At 50.7% G+C, this 16,273-nt stretch overlaps 1 protein-coding gene across 3 annotated transcripts; it reads left to right on the forward strand.

Annotated features, from left to right (window-relative positions):
• The first annotated feature begins 478 nt into the window (after positions 1–478).
• On the forward strand, positions 479–16,057 carry ITPA (inosine triphosphatase). 3 transcript variants are annotated; one of them, XM_055372458.2, is made up of 9 exons: positions 479–556; positions 636–952; positions 5,395–5,452; positions 5,545–5,609; positions 6,211–6,284; positions 7,500–7,531; positions 10,732–10,847; positions 14,033–14,109; positions 15,563–16,057. In XM_055372458.2, exons 2-9 carry the CDS (start codon positions 761–763, stop codon positions 15,657–15,659), a joined length of 711 nt encoding a protein of 236 aa, XP_055228433.2. In that variant the 5' UTR covers positions 479–556; positions 636–760; the 3' UTR covers positions 15,660–16,057. The 3 variants fall into 3 exon arrangements, with proteins under 3 accessions (XP_055228433.2, XP_004061774.1, XP_063558123.1); XM_063702053.1 differs by lacking the exons at positions 479–556; positions 636–952 and adding exons at positions 1,591–1,857; positions 13,617–13,662 and having other exon boundaries at positions 10,732–10,851; XM_004061726.5 differs by lacking the exons at positions 479–556; positions 636–952 and adding an exon at positions 1,553–1,857.
• Positions 16,058–16,273: the final 216 nt, after the last annotated feature.

Below are 16,273 nucleotides of genomic sequence, written 5' to 3' on the forward strand. Positions count from 1 at the left end.
ATATCACGACGTCAGGAGTTCGAGACCAGCCTGGCCACCATGGTGAAACCCCGTCTCTACTAAAAATGCAGAAATTAGCTGGGCGTCGTGGTGGGTGCTTGTAGTCCCAGCTACTCAGGAGGCTGAGGCAGGACAATCGCTTCAACCCAGGAGACAGAGGTTGCAGTGAGCCAAGATCATGCCATTGCACTCCAGCCCAGGTGACTAGAGCAAGACTCCGTCTCAAAAAAAAAAAAAAAAGAAAGAAAGAAAATAAAAAGAGAGGTGAGCAAAAACAGATACGGTTTTTACCATTAGGATTTTTAGAAGAGAAAACAGAATCACACAAATGAATATCTATTTGCAGTGCAGAGGTCAGTGCTATGCAAGCAGATGAAAGGGAGCTCAGGGAAGGTTTTCCTGAGCTGGGGCTTGAGCTGGCTAAGATCCAAGAAAGGCATCCATGTAAGGTGGGCTGTTTTTCTTCTTTTCAGGCTCCTCGGGGTAACTGATGTCCTCCAAGCCCTCCTCTGCCCCCAAATCCCCATGGCCACTCCTCTAGGGACTCTGCATAATGGTTAGTGTTTCTGCTTCAATAAAAGAAAACAGGTCACCACCCAAAGCAGTGGTTCCCACACATTTTTTTTCTTTTTCAGATGCAGTTTTGCTCTTGTTGCCCAGGCTGGAGTCCGATGGCACGATCTCCACTCACTGCAACCCCCACCTCCCGAATTCAGGCGATTCTCCTGAATCCTGAATTCTCTGAACTGGGATTACAGTCATGCACCACCATGCCCAGCTAATTTTGTACTTTTTGGTAGAGACGGGGTTTCTCCATGTTGGTCAGGCTGGTTTCAAACTCCTGACCTCGGATGATCCACTCGCCTCAGCCTCCCAAAGTGCTGGGATTACAGGCGTGAGCCACCGGGCTTTCCCACACTTTGATGAGCATCAGAATGGCCTGAGGAGCTTGGTAAGAACTCAGACTCCCTCCCTTTCTTGTCCATGGGCAGAAGTGGCCATTCAAGAGGTACTGACACGGGGTTCCAGGCGGGGGGCAGGGGGCTGAGTCTCTGGAGGAGGGAGTCAGATGACTTGCTGCAAAGAGAGTATCAGCAGAGGTTCAGCAGACCCACCTTTGAGAGGGCACTTCCTACTTTCTGTTGTGTTTGGAATGCAAAGATCTGGCTGAAACGGTGGCCACGGAGAAGGGGTGATAGATTTGAGAGGCTGGAGGGATGAGGAAGTGAGGAACTCTACATACTGAGCTCTCAAGCCTAGGAGTGAAAACGGGTGAGAAGTTTGGGCTTGTTTTAGGCTATGCCGAGTTTAAGTTCACAGTCGAGTGGATCATAGCTGGCGGGTAAGGCTGAAGGTGAGATCAGGATGAGGGTTTGGAAGCCCTTGCCTAGAAGGAGGCAGTTTTTTGAGACAGCATAGGAGAGCGCAAACCTCCAGGATCACAGGGCTGCAAGTCTTCTCCTTTCGGAGACCCCATTGCAGAGAAGAGCGAAAGCAGGGGAGGGGTGGGGGTGGGAGTGGTCTCTTCCGGTTCTTGAAGATAGCGTCCCTTAGGCAGGAGGGATGGGTCACTCAATCTCCAGGCTCGGGAGGCCCCCAGCAAATCGGACGCTGTGGGCTAGGCCGCCACCGCGAGCCCACTCGCCCGATACGCGCCTTGGGGTCCGGGTCGGCTTTCCCCGGGACCCCTGGCCGGAAACTGAGCCGTTCACTTCCGCCACCAGCCGGAAGTTTTCTGTCACTGGACGCCAAGGAGTTTTCGGTGGCTCAGCTGGGTAACCGGGGATCACCATGGCGGCCTCATTGGTGGGGAAGAAGATCGTGTTTGTAACGGGGAACGCCAAGAAGCTGGAGGAGGTGCCGGGAGGGTGTTGGGGGCTGACTGGGAGGCGGCTGGGAATAGGGCGGAGAAGGGGCTTCCGGGAGGAGGGAAGCACGTGGGAGGAGGCATGGAGAGAGAACAGAATTCAGCCCGGAAGAATGGGTCCTGACCCGGCTGTGTGGAAAAGCTGGGGCGCAAGAAGGGAGTGGCTGCAGAATCGGGGCGCCCCGGGGTTGGCGAGGGAACGAGGGTCTCGACAGATCCCCAGCGACTGCGGGACCCGGAGGAGTAGCGGGGCTCTTAACAACCGCCCCGAAGGTCACCTATTGAAGTAGACCCCAACCCAGTGTCCCGACACTCTTCTGGGACTTATCCACATCCCGCTGCTGGGGCAGGGCTAGCAGGACCCAGAGAGGGCGTGGGACGGAGTTCCACACTGAGCAGTCCGTGCCCTACCACCGTCCTGAAATGTTCTAACCTCTTTTCGCGTGTGTGAAATAGGGATGATGCAGGACATTTGCTTCACAGCGCTATAGAGAGGAGGAGTAAAGGAGGCAGTGGATCTAAAGTTTCTGTTTGCAGGGACTTTGTGGCTAGCAAGTAACAGAAACACACAGGGAGCTCATGTAAGCCACCAGATGACTCCTGTGGGAATATAGTGTTATCGTGTCCCACAGGACCTGAAGTTCTCTCAAGAAGCTGACTTGTCCTTGTTCTCTCTGGATGCTGATCCCTATTCCTGCTCATATCTTTCCCCTTTCTTCCCTGCTGGGGGATGGAACAATGAGGCTTCTACCAGATATCAGCTCCAACTGGCTTTGCTTGAATCAAGAGTTTGCCCCTGTTCAATCAGCCATAGCCATGGAGTGGGGGTCATGTGTTGGGGATCAGGATGACACCCACTGGATATGTCTGAGTCAGACCAGTGGGGTGTAATCACTAGGGACACCTACATTTGCCTGTAGTGTAGGGAGGGACTGATGTCACTTTGGTGCCAGGACTGAGTGGCCTTCTCAGGAACCAGAGCCTTTTGCTGAAAAAAGGTTTGGGATCCTGAGGCCAGACCAGTCAGGCAGTCCACCCTGAACAGAGCCCATGCAGGACAGTGGGCATGAGACCCCAAACCTCTGGCTGAGAATATTGCCCTCATTTAAAGAAGGAGCTGGAACCCGGGTGCGGTGCCTCACGCCTGTAATCCCAGCACTTTGGGAGGCTGAGGTGGGCAGATCATCTGAGGTCAGGAGTTCAAGACCAGCCTGGCCAACATCATGAAACTCCATCTCTACTAAAAATACAAAAATTAACTGGGCATGATGGCACATGCCTGTAGTCCCAGCTACTCGGGAGGCTGAGACAGGAGAATCGTTTGAACCTAGGAAGCGGAGGTTACAGTGAGCTGAGATGACGCCACTGTACTCCAGCCTGGGTAAGAGTTGAGTGACAGAGTGAGACTCTGTTTCAAATAAAAAAAAAAGAAGAAGAAGAAGAAGAAGGCACTAGAGTAGCCAAGGGAGACTCCTTGGAGAACATGGACTTGAACACTTGGCCTAGAACAGGTAGTCTTTTTTTTTTTTTTCTTTGAGACAGAGTCTCACTCTGTCGCCCAGGCTGGAGTGCAGTGGTGCGATCTCTGCTGACTGCAGCCTCCGCCTCCTGGGTTCAAGCAATTCTCCTGCCTCAGCCTCCCGAGTATCTGGGATTGCAGGCATGCGTCACCACGCCTGGTTAATTTTTGTATTTTTAGTAGAAACAGGATTTCGTCATGTTGGCCAGACTGGTCTCTAACCCCTGACCTCAAGTGATCCACCCTCCACCCGTTTCGGCCTTTCAAAGTGCTAGAATTACAGGCGTGAACCACCTAGCCCAGCTGTGTTTTTGTTTTGTTTTGTTTTGTTTGTTTGTTTGTTTAGACAAAGTCTCACTCTGTTGCCCAGGCTGGAGTGCAGTGGCACGATCTCAGCTCACTGCAACCTCCGCCTCCTGGGTTCAAGCAATCCTCATGCCTCAGCCTTCCTGGTAGCTGGGACTACAGGTGTGTGCCACCACACCCAGCTAATTTTTGTATTTTTAGTGGAGATGGGGTTTCTCCATGTTGGTCAGGCTGGTCTCGAACTCCCGACCTCAGGTGATCCGCCCGCCTGGGCCTCCCGAAGCGTTAGATTACATATGTGAGCCACCGCGCCTGGCCAAACGGGTAGTCTTAACTAGTGGTATGCCATTGGCAGACTGAGGAAACCTATGGAATCTTTCTCAGGAAAATAGTTTCAAATGTACAAAATAAAATAACATGGTATTATAGGCTGGGCACTGTGGTTCATACCTGTAATCCCAGCACTTTGGGAGACTGAGGCTCAAGGAGGATCTCTTGAGCTGAGGAGTTCAAGACCAGCCTGGGCAACAAAGTGAGACCCTAGCTCTACAAATAATTAGCCTAAGCATGGTACCTGGGCCACCTGTGGTTCTAGGTACATGGGAGGAGGAGCTCTTGGGCCTAGGAGGTTGAGGCTCTAGTGAGCTGTGTTTGTGTCACTGTACTCCAGCCTGGGTGACAGAGAGAGAGACCCTCTCTCAAAAAAATAAATAAAATACATAGGATTACAAAGGAAGTCAACTAAAGTGAAGAACAATTATCAAAATGTTACAAATATTTGTGATTTAGTTATATATACTTTATTAATGCATTAAAGGATTCAATCTACCAATGTATGAGTAATTATCTTAATTTTTTTTTTTTGAGACGGAGTCTCACTCTGTCACCTAAGGCTGGAGTGCAATGGTGCAATCTTGGCTCACTGTAGCCTCAACCTTCTGTGCTCAAGCAGTCCTCCTGCCCCAGCCTCTTGAGTAGCTGGAACTTCAGGCACATGCCACTATGCCCAGCTAATTTTTGTATTTTTTGTAAAGATGGGGTTTTGCCATGTTGCTCAAGCTAGTCTCAAACTTCTGGGCTCAAGCAATCTGCCCACCTTGGCCTCCAAAAGTGCTGAGATTACAGGCGTGAGCCACAGCACCCAGCCCCTTAATTTTAAAATATCGAGATAAATGATATTTTGAGATATCTGCAGCAATTGTAATGAGTTATAACAACATCTGTGATTTTAGTAGGTTTAAAAGTCACAGGAACTGCTAGTAATATTTTGGTTTGTTACCTATATTCATAATTGAAAAAGATACTACATTTCAATTAAGGGTTACTAAGAATAAAGATTTTTTTTTCCAATCCATGTTCACAGGCCTCCTGAATTCTGGGTGTCTTCTGATAGAGAATTCCTGGTCTGGGAGGATGGCTAGGGTTTCTGGGAGCATTGAGAAGAGAAGAGTGTGTTCTGGATGAGGGCTTAGCACAAGCAGAGACCTGACGTAGAAGAGAGAGAGAAGCGAGGAGATGGAAGGGGCTGGCTTGCTGGGGTGGGACCCTGAAAGCCGGGGTGAGGCTCACGGGCCTGAGTTGGTAAGCTTTAGGAGATGGGCAGGAGAGTTATCGATGAGAAAGGTGGATGACAGCTCACGTGCTCACATGGTAATGGAGAATCATTAGAGGGTGATAAACGTTCTCTTTTCTCTCGGAACAGGTCGTTCAGATTCTAGGAGATAAGTTTCCATGCACTTTGGTGGCACAGAAAATTGACCGTATGTCTCTGTTTTGTTTTATTTTTAAAAGATGGTTGGATTTCTCTGTCTTCCTGTGACCTGACTTTCTGTGTGTCTGTTTCCCTGATAAGTGCCGGAGTACCAGGGGGAGCCGGATGAGATTTCCATACAGAAATGTCAGGAGGCAGTTCGCCAGGTGCTTGCCCTGCCCTTGTCCCACACTTGCTCTTCTTGTCCAGGTGGCTTCCGGGGCCTGCGCCTGCTAGAAACAATAGAGTAGACACAGTTTGTTGAGCTTTCTAGGACCGGCCCAGAGTCCTCTAGGGTTCAGTTAATATTGGCTTTGGAACACTGCCTTCCTTTGCCAGCCTTGAATACATGGTATCTCCCCCAGACCACCACCATACACTCCCACGTACACACAGACTCCCCTTCCCCCAAATGCTCAGACAATGGATTCCAGCCCTACATCCTCCCCACACACATCCACCACTGCATTCACACATGTTCGTGGAACTGAGAAAGCACGCTGTGGAGAGTCAGGCTGAGTGTGAATCCCAGCTCTCCCACTGCTGTGCCTGGAGCAAGCTTTAACAATCGGCCAGAGCTTGGTGTCCTCATAAGATAAGAGATTGGCCAAAGTTAAGAGACTGGCCGAGGGCAGCTCCCATGGCACTGTCTGCCACAGATCTCAGCTAGCTGAGGGCTGGCCCCAGCCTGGGTGACCCGGGTGACCTGGACGTTCCAGGTGGGGATGGTGATCATGGGTCTCAGGGCTGTATGTCTTTGTGCTGCAGGTACAGGGGCCCGTACTGGTTGAGGACACCTGTCTGTGCTTCAATGCCCTTGGAGGGCTCCCCGGCCCCTACATGTGAGTGACTACCTCCACCCTCTTACAGGGCCTCAGGCCCAAAACCACCAGAACTGCTAAATGATGAGGTACCTGATACTGCAGGTCATTCCCTGTCTTAGCATCAACAGCCTTTCACGTTGTCCCGAGGAAAGACGGGATAGGAGAAGCATGCCTTTCTTTTGTAAAGTGTGAGAATGCGACCTGTAAGTGGAGATGGTAAAGGGGACCCCACGCATTTGAGAAGTACATTCATAGGTAGATTAATTTCAGGAAAGAGAAAACAAGGAAGTTGGAATCTAAAACTTGATTTCTTTCTTCCTTTCTTTTTCTTTTTTTTTTTTTTTTTGATACAGTCTCTCTCTGTTACCCAGATGGCTGGAGTGCAGTGGCATGATCATAGCTCACTGCAGTCTCCACCTCTCAGGCTCAGGTGATCTTCCCACCTCAGCCTCCTGGGTAACTGGGACTACAGGTGTGCATCACCACACCCAGCTAATTTTTTGTATTTATTTATTTATTTTTAATTTTTTAATTATTTTATTTTATTTTGAGACAAGAGTCTCGCTCTGTCGCCCAGGCTGGAGTGCAGTGGCGTGATCTCCGCTCACTGCAAGCTCTGCCTCCCGCGTTCACGCCATTCTCCTGTCTCAGCCTCCCGAGTAGCTGGGACTACAGGCGCCCACCACCACACGTGGCTAATTTTTTGTATTTTTAGTAGAGACGGGGTTTCACCATGTTAGCCAGGATCATCTCCATCTCCTGACCTCGTGATCCGCCCTCCTCAGCCTCCCAAAGTGCTGGGATTAGAGGCATGAGCCACTGTGCCCGGCCTGTATTTATTTATTTTTGGTGTGTGAGACAGGGTCTCAGTCTGTCGCTGAGGTAGGAGTGCAGTGGTGTGATCACAGCTCACTCCCTGGGCTCAAGCTATCCGCCTGCCTCAGCCTCCCAAGTAGCTGGGACTGCAGGCACATGCCTAGCCAGTTTTTTTGCATTTTTTGTAGAGATAGAATTTTGCTATGTTGTCCAAGCTTTTCTCAAACTCCTGAGCTCAAGCGATCCACCTGCCTTAGCCTCCCAAAGTGCTGGGATTATAGGCGGGACCCACCTCGCCTGGCCCTTGGAGGCATTCTTTTTCATTTCCCCTTGGCTGTCAATAGGGAACAGCCTGGAAAAGGTGGTAAGAAGATCCAGCTGCTCCTGGTGTCTGACTGTCCTTTATTTCTCTTGCAGAAAGTGGTTTCTGGAGAAGTTAAAGCCTGAAGGTATTATCCGCTTTGTTTCTTCCCTGGATCTGTTGGGAATGAGAATCTGGGCTTTGTCTAGGGGAGGGACCCCAACTAGTAATCAGGAGTCCCAGGTTCTAGCCCCCACCATGGAGCCTCCACCTCATTTTCCCCATCTAGCACCTGCAGCTCATACCCTGTACTCCAGAGAGCACTGTGTGGGGGAGGGATGATGGGAGCTGTAGGGTTGAGGAACAAAGGGGCTGTACTTAATTTTGGGTTTCAAGAGGAACTTGGCCCTTGTGACTACCTTAGCCAGGGCCTGCCCTGAGAATTGGAGGACTGCCCCTCCTGGACCCCAGCAGTGCATATCCTGTCACCCACAGTTGCAAGCCAAAATGTCCCCTCTTTATGTGCTTTTATTTATTTAGAGACAGAGTCTCACTCTGTTGCCCAGGCTGGAGTACACTGGTGTGATCTCGACTCGCTGCAACCTCTGCCTCTTGGGTTCAAGCGATTCTCCTGCCTTAGCCTTCCAAGTAGCTGGGATTACAGGTGCCCACCACCACGCCCTGCTTATTTTTGTATTTTTAGTAGAGAGGGGGTTTCACCATATTGGCCAGGCCAGTCTCGAACACCTGACCTCAAGTGATCCTCCTACCTTGGCCTCCCAAAGTGCTGGGATTACAGGTGTGAGTCACAACACCCAGCCTATTTGTTTACTTATTTATATTTTTGAGATGGAGTCTCACTGTCGCCCAGGCTGGGGTGCAGTGCGTCAATCTCGGCTCACTGCAACCTCTGCCTCCCTGGTTCAAGCGATCCTCCTGCCTCAGCCTCCCAAGCAACTGGGATTACAGGCATGCGCCAGCATGCTGGCTAAGTTTTTTTTTTTTTTTTTTTTTTTTTTGAGACAAAGTCTTGCTCTGTCGCCCAGGCTGGAGTGCAGTGGCGTGATCTCGGCTCACTTCAACCTCCACCTCCCGGATTCAAGCGATTCTCCTGCCTCAGCCTCCTGAGTAGCTGGGACTACAGGCATGTGCCACCATGCCCAGCTAATTTTTGTATTTTTAGTAGCGTTGGGATTTCACCATGTAGGCCAGGATGGTCTCAATCTTCTGACCTCGTGATCTGCCTGCCTCGGCCTCCCAAAATGCTGGGATTACAGGTGTGAGTTACCATGCCTGGCCTTTTTTTGTGTGTGTGTGACAAGTTTCACTCTTGTTGCCCAGGCTGGAGCACAATGGTACGATCTCGGCTCACTACAACCTCCGCCTCCTGGGTTCAAGTGATTCTCCTGCCTCAGCCTCCCTAGTAGCTGGGATTACAGGCACCTGCCACCACGACCAGCTAATTTTTTGTATTTTTTGTAGAGGGGTTTCACTATATTGGCCAGGCTGGTCTCGAACTCCTGACCTCAGGCGATCCACCCATCGCAGCCTCCCAAAGGGCTGGGTTTACAGGCGTGATCCACTGAGCCCGGCTTGATTTTTGTATTTTTAGTAGACACGGAGTTTCGCCATGTTGGCCAGGCTAGTTTCAAACTCCTGACCTCAGGTGGTCCCACCTCGGCCTCCCAAAGTGCTGGGATTACAGGCGTGAGCCACCACTCCCAGCCTATTTTATTTTTTTGAGACAGAACCTCACTCCATTGCCCAGGCTAGAGTGCAGTGGCGTGATCTTGGCTCACTGCAACCTCTGCCTCCTGAGTTCAAGTGATTCTCCTGCCTCAGCCTCCCAAGTAGCTGGGATTACAGGTGCCTGCCACCACGCCTAGCTAATTTTTGTATTTTTAGTAGAGACAGGGTTTCACCACGTTGGCCGTGCTGATCTCGAATTCCTAACCTCAGGTGATCCACCCACCTCGGGCTTCCAAAATGCTGAGATTACAGGCATGAGTTACCGCACCCGTCCTTATGTGCTTTTAAAAACACTTTACATTATAGAGCGTTTCAAACCTGCATAGTAGAATATCATAATAGGATAATGGGCATAAATATATACAGTTATTATTTGTCAATTAAAAAAAGCATAGTAGAATAATGAACCTCAGTTGCCATCAACCAGCTTCCAGGGTTATCAGCACAAGGCCTATTTTGTGACATCTGTAACCCCCCTTATTTTTCCTCAGTCCAGTATTTTAAGGCAAATCACAGACATCATATCAGTAAGTTCTTCAGCTTGTATTTATTTTTATTTTTATTTGTTTTAATTTTTTTTGGAGACAAGGGTCTCCCTGTGTTGCCCAGGCTGGAGTGCAGTGGCTCAATCTCGGCTCACTGCCCACCATCAGGGCTCAAGCCATCCTCCCACCTTAGCCTCCTGAGGAGCTGGGACTACAGGTGTAAGCCACCATGCCTAGCTAATTTTTGTGTTTTTTGTAGAGGTGAGGTCTTGCTATGTTGCTGGGGCTGATATCAAACTCCTGAGCTCAAGCAACCCACCTGCCTTGGCCTCCCAAAGTGTTGGGATTACAGGTATGAGCCACCGAGTGCAGCCACTGTATTTCTAAAAGGTGAAAAATTTAAAAACTGTTAAACAAGTAAAATATAATCATTTTTTAATATTACATAATCATTTTTTGGATTTCCTTGGTTGTAGAAAAAGTGCCTATTACAGTTGGTTAGTTTTTGTGTGTTTTTTTTTTTTTTTTTTTCCTGAGATGGAGTCTCGCTCTGTCGCCCAGGCTGGAGTGCAGTGGCGCGATCTCGGCTCACTGCAAGCTCCGCCTCCCTTGTTCACACCATTCTCCTGCCTCAGCCTCCCGAGTAGCTGGAACTACAGGCATCAGCCACCACGCCCGGCTAATTTTTTTGTATTTTAGTAGAGACGGGGTTTCACCGTGTTAGCCAGGATGGTCTCGATCTCCTGACCTCATAATCTGCCCGACCCAGCCTCCCAAAGTGCTGGGATTACTGGCGTGAGCCACCACGCCCGGCCTACAGTTGGCTAGTTTTGAATCAGGAAATCAAACAAGGTCCACACTGCATTGGCTAGTTTTCTGACTTTAAATAAAGCCTTGTATCCTCAGCCTGTGCCAGAGGGAAGCGAGAATGCCCAGAGACTTCCATTTCAAGCCTAGTCCCACTGCCTGGGACTCTGCCGCCCCCGCTACCCCAACTGAGACCTAATTTCCCCTTTTAGGGAATTCCTCCCTCCCCACCCTTAGTGGGCGTCTTGGGAGTGGGGGTGGGAGTTGGCCATTAGGGATGCACTGAGCCCTCACTGCCCACCCGCAGGTCTCCACCAGCTCCTGGCCGGGTTCGAGGACAAGTCAGCCTATGCGCTCTGCACGTTTGCACTCAGCACCGGGGACCCAAGCCAGCCCGTGCGCCTGTTCAGGGGCCGGACCTCGGTGGGTACCCACCTTGATGCAGTTCCCGCCGCGCGCCGCCAGGGGGTGCCGCGACCCGAGCCGACCGCCCCGAGCCTGCGGGAGGGTGGTGGGAAGGGCGCCTTGGGGCCAGAGATACCTGTGCCTTGCTGAGAGGCTCCCCTGGGCAGCATAGGTAGAAGTGCTGTCAATCCTAGGAGGGTGGTGGAAAGGGTTCCCTGGGGCCAGAGTAGTTGCCTACGCCTTGCTGACGGGTGCCCCTGGGCAGGACAATGGAAGTGTTGTCAATTCTGAAACCTGTTTGACCCCTGAGGCTGTTGTTTCAGGGAAACAGTTGGCTAACAGCTCCTGAGGCCTGATAGACCCAGAAGTGCAAACTGAAGGTGACAATTCCCAAAGCTATTTTTTTCTATTTATTTTATTTATTTATTTATTTTTTGTTAGTAAGAAACCACACTTGGATCAAAGCTACATCTGTAGCCCAGACTTCTCTAAGCTCAGATTTCCTTATCCAACTGCCAAGGTGCTTGACTATCTCTCAGCCTTTCCAGCTTTTCATGTTTATGTATAATAGAATCTTAATTCTTTTTTTTTTTTTTTTTTTTTTTGAGACAAAGTCTTGCTGTGTTGCCCAGGCTGGAGTGCAGTGGTGTCTCGGCTCACTGCAACCTCCGCCTCCAGGGTTCAAGCATAGAATGTTAATTCTTGGCCAGGTTTGGTGATTTACACCTGTAATCCTAGCACTTTGCGAGGCCCCAGCGGGAGGCTTTCTTGAGCCCAGGTGTTCAAGATCAGCCTGGACACCATAACAAGACCCCTCTTTGCAAACAATTTTAAAATGAGGCCGGGCGTGGTGGCTCACATCTGTAATCCCAGCACTTTGGGAGGCTGAGGCGGGTGGATCACCTGAGGTCAGGAGTTCAAGAACAGCCTGGATAACACAGCAAAACCCCGTCTCAACTAAAAATACAAAAAATATCTGGGCATGGTGGCAGGCACCTGTAATCCCAGCTACTGGGGAGGCTGAGGCAGGAGAATCACTTGAACCCAGGAGGCGGAGGTTGCAGTGAGCTGAGATCTCGCCACTGCACTCCAGCCTGGGCAACAAGAGTGAGACTCTGTCCCAAAAAAAAAGAGGCTGAGCACAGAGGCTCACACATGGAATCCCAGCACTTTGCGAAGTAAAGGCAGGACGATTGCTTGAGGCCAGAAGTTTGAGACCAGCCTGGGTAACATAGCCAGACCCTGTCTCAAAAATAAATAAATAGCCAGACATGGTGGTGCACACCTGTAGTCCTAGCTACTTGGGAGGCTGAGGTGGGAGGATCACCTGAGCCTCGGAGTTTGACGGTACAGTGAGCTATGATCGCACTCCTGCACTCCAGCCATGGAGTGACGGAGTGAGACCCAGTCTCAAAAAAAAAAAAAAAACAAAAAAAAAACCTTAATTATTTGCCCAAACTTATTCCTTCCGTGAGATGTATTCAACACCCCCTACTGCCTATCACTGCTCACGACAGCCTCCACCTCCCAGGCTCAGGTGATCTCCCACCCCGGAGAGTAACTGGGACTACAGGCGTGCACCACCACACCCGGCTAATTTTTGTATTTTTGGTAGAGACAGGGTTTCACTATGTTGCCCAGGCTGGTCTTGAACTCCCGACCTTAAGTGATCCGCTGGCCTCATTCTCCTAAAGTGCAACCTCCATCTCCTGGGTTCAAGCAATTCTCCTGCCTCAGCCTCCCGAGTAGCTGGGATTATAGGCGTGAGCAAAAAACATTTGTTGCATGGTTGAGGTTCAGTAACTGGCCTTAGTCACGCAGCTCCTCACGGCAGAAGCAGAATTTGCCTTTGGGTCTAAATTACTTGGCATTTATGTGACTAATCCCAGTCATGTACCACCTCCATTGTATTTTTTAAAAAGTAAAAAAAAAATGTTTTTGAGACAGGGTCTTGCTTTGTCACCCAGGCTGGAGTGCAGTGGCGTGATTACAGTTTATAGCAGCCTTGATCTCTCAGGCTCAAGTCATCCTCCCATCTCAGCCTTCCGAGTAGCTAGGACCTCAGGTGCGAGCTACCACATCTGGCTAATTAAAAAAAAAAAAAAAATTGGTAGAGATAGGGTCTGACTGTGTTGCCCAGACTGGTCTCAAACTCCTGGGTTTAAACCATCCTCCCTCCTCGGCCTCCCCAAGCACTGAGATTACAGGCGTGAGCTACCACACCTGGTTCCTTGTATTTTTTCAGTTAGAATCTTTTGGGTTTTTTTGTTTGTTTTTTGGAGTGTTTGTTTGTTTGTTTGTTTGGAGTGTTTGTCTCAGTCTGTCGCCCGGACTGGATCACAGCTCACTGCAGCCTCGACCTCTTGGGCTCAAGCAGTCTTCCCACCAAGTAGCTGGGACTACAGGCTTACACCACCAGGCTAGGCTAATTTTTGTATTTTTTGTAGAGATGGGGTTTCGCCTTTGCCATGTTGCCCAGGCTGGTCTCAATTTCCTGGGCTCAAGTGATCTTCCCACCTCAGCCTCCCAAAGTCCTGGGATTACAGGCATGAGCCACCGCGCCTGGCCAGATTTTCTTTTTCTTTTTTTTTTTTTACTTTGATAACAACATGACATTTCATGTCACTGGATTACAATTTGTTCTTTTTCTAACATTTTCACTGTGGAATTTCCCTACTACAGCCAGTATTTATTGTACTCACTAATGTGTTCACGAAGTGGGAGTTGGGTACCTGCTTCCTGTTGCGGTGTTTCATCTTATTGTTAAAGTCTTCCTTGTATTTTCAGGAACGCTTCATAGCAGCCGGCATCTGGCTTGTCCACAGAGTTCAGCGTACTCAGCTTCCTATTAGGAGAAAACGTTTTCTGTCTATCTTTCTTTCTGTCTATCTTTCAAAGTAGCCTCATTGTTCTTCAGTGATGTCCCAATTTGTCCCGGGTGTGGCGAGGGCGCGTGGCCCCGGAGGTGCTGGTGGTCCTGTGGGTCCGTGCCTCCTCCCCGTGTGTGAGGGAAGAGCTGCCCCGCTCTGCTTTTTATTGTATTCAGCAAACATTTGCAGGTGCTGTAGGGGCCTTGCAACTACATTTTGCGTAAGTTGGGTCAAATCAAATTCACAAACTCACCAAACTCATACTGGCCACTGCCCTCCTCGTGCTTGTCCTCTGGACCCAGTTACACACCTGTCCCCCCTTTCCCGTGGCAGGGCCGGATCGTGGCACCCAGAGGCTGCCAGGACTTTGGCTGGGACCCCTGCTTTCAGCCTGATGGATATGAGCAGACGTAAGGAGCCCTGCTTTCTTCCCTGGGGTGTGGGGTTGGTACAGCCATGGTTTGGGTTGGGCCAGTGCCCCGCCCAAGTGCAGGCATGCGGATATGGGCAGGGGAGGCTCCCAGGGTGCTGTTCCAGCCACAGGCAGCTCTGCTGGGGTGGACACTAGGAATCTGGGTGGCCCAGTCCGTGGTTGGGGAGGCAGCCAGATGGCACTGAGAGTCCTGGGCTCTAAGGCTCCAGGTCACCCCACATCAGCTGTGTAGCCAGTGGTTTCGCCTTTCTGGCCTTGGCTTGTAAGCTGTACATCTGACTTTTTTTTTTTTTTTTTTTTTTTTTGAGATGGAGTTTCACTCTTGTTGCCCAGGCTGGAGTGCAACGGCGTGATCTCAACTCACTGCACCCTCTGCCTCCCAGGTTCAAGCAATTCTCCTGTCTCAGCTGAGATTACAGGCACGCACCACCGTGCTCAGCTAATTTTTGTTATTTTTGTTAGAGACGGGGTTTCACTATGTTGGCCAGGCTGGTCTCAAACTGACCTCAGGTGATCCGCCCACCTCGGCCTCCCAAAGTGCCGGGATTACAGGCGTGAGCCACCGCGCCTGGCCACATCTGACAGTTTTATGGCATCATTTTCTGACCCCCATCTAGGTTGGGAAAATGTCCAGGCTTTTGCAGCCTCTGGTGGGCACTATTTTATGCCCTCCAAGTACCAGTTGTTCTCTGTAGTTTGCACAAATCGCCCCTTATTCACACAAGGCACGGGCCATTGTTGGAATCAGGCTTTCCAAGCTGGAGGGGCCCTTAGGGAGCGCAGTGTGAGGCCCCACAATAGCCCCAGCAGGGGCGAGGACATTGTGGAACCAGCCACTAGCCATATGGGGCTGTGGAGCACTTGCATGCGGTGAGACCCAGAAACGGAATATTTCTATTCAGTGTTAATCCATTTAAATAGCCACACCTGGCTGGTGGCTGCTGGCTGCCGTCTTGCACAGAGCAGTCTGCAGGCCACGGGCGGGGTATGGGATTCTCACCTCACTGCGGTGCTGGCATGGAGGTCGGGCCCCTGGCCAGCTGTTCAAGTGCTCCCCTGCCCTCAGCGCATTAGAGGAGACTGCTGTGTTTGCTCTGTCAGGCCCCACTGCTTCCTGTCAACAGATGACAAAGCTGATCAAACATGCAGCTCATCCCCCCTGTCCCCAGCTTCCCTTAATGACTTTTGGGCACACTAGAGCAAGTTTAATACCCCTCCATGCTCATTCATTGGGGTTTCTGCCTACAGGGGAATTGAAAACTTTTTCCGATTTTTAAAAATTCACTGGCTGCCAGGAGCTGCTGGGCCCCACTCCCCTTTCCTTGGGGTCTGTGAGCTTTGGTCTCCAGGGATGAGATGAGGTAGAGTAGGGAGGGGGTGCACTTCCTTCCTGAATCTGGGCTCCCTGAGCTGCTACTGTCACCCCTCAGGTACGCAGAGATGCCTAAGGCGGAGAAGAACGCTGTCTCCCATCGCTTCCGGGCCCTGCTGGAGCTGCAGGAGTACTTTGGCAGTTTGGCAGCTTGACTTCTGCAGCTGGAGGAGGCCCCTCAGGCCAGGGATCTGGGGAGGGCTAGCCCAAAACCTCCCGCATCGGGCAGGCACCCCTTGAAGTACTTCCTTCAGGGTTTCCCCTTTGTGGGGGTGTCGAGTAGCCTCACCGGCCTGTCTGGAGGAGCAGGTGGCTCTGCTCTGAGAAATTCTGGCAGGTGGACGCCATTCTCTTGCCCTTAGGATTCACTGCTCTCTCCTGCAGCCCCCAGGCCTGGGGTCCTGAAAGGACCTTGGGTGGTAAAGCTGTACTTGCTGGGAGTGAGGGCTTGGGGAGGAACCATGCAAATCGCCTTCCATGTTTTTAAAATGCAATAAATAACATTTCTGGATGAGACTTGTTTCCAAAATAAACCAGCTATATCTGTTTTGAACCCTGCCCCAGGCAGGTGTCTGTCTCAGTCTCCTTTGGCAGGTGCAGGAAGTTTTTTGGGTGGGGGTGGGGATGGGGACACGGGCAGCACGGTGTGGAAGGCATTCGGATGCCACTGTGAGCTGGAGTGTTACATCTCCACTCGAGTTCTTGCCTCATTCAATGGCATGCATTGTGGGCTGACCTCCACCCTGGATCCATGCTGCCCCCCACCCGC

The sequence above is a fragment of the Gorilla gorilla genome, chromosome 21, assembly GCF_029281585.2.
Source record: "Gorilla gorilla gorilla isolate KB3781 chromosome 21, NHGRI_mGorGor1-v2.1_pri, whole genome shotgun sequence".
NCBI classification, from domain to species: domain Eukaryota; kingdom Metazoa; phylum Chordata; class Mammalia; order Primates; family Hominidae; genus Gorilla; species Gorilla gorilla.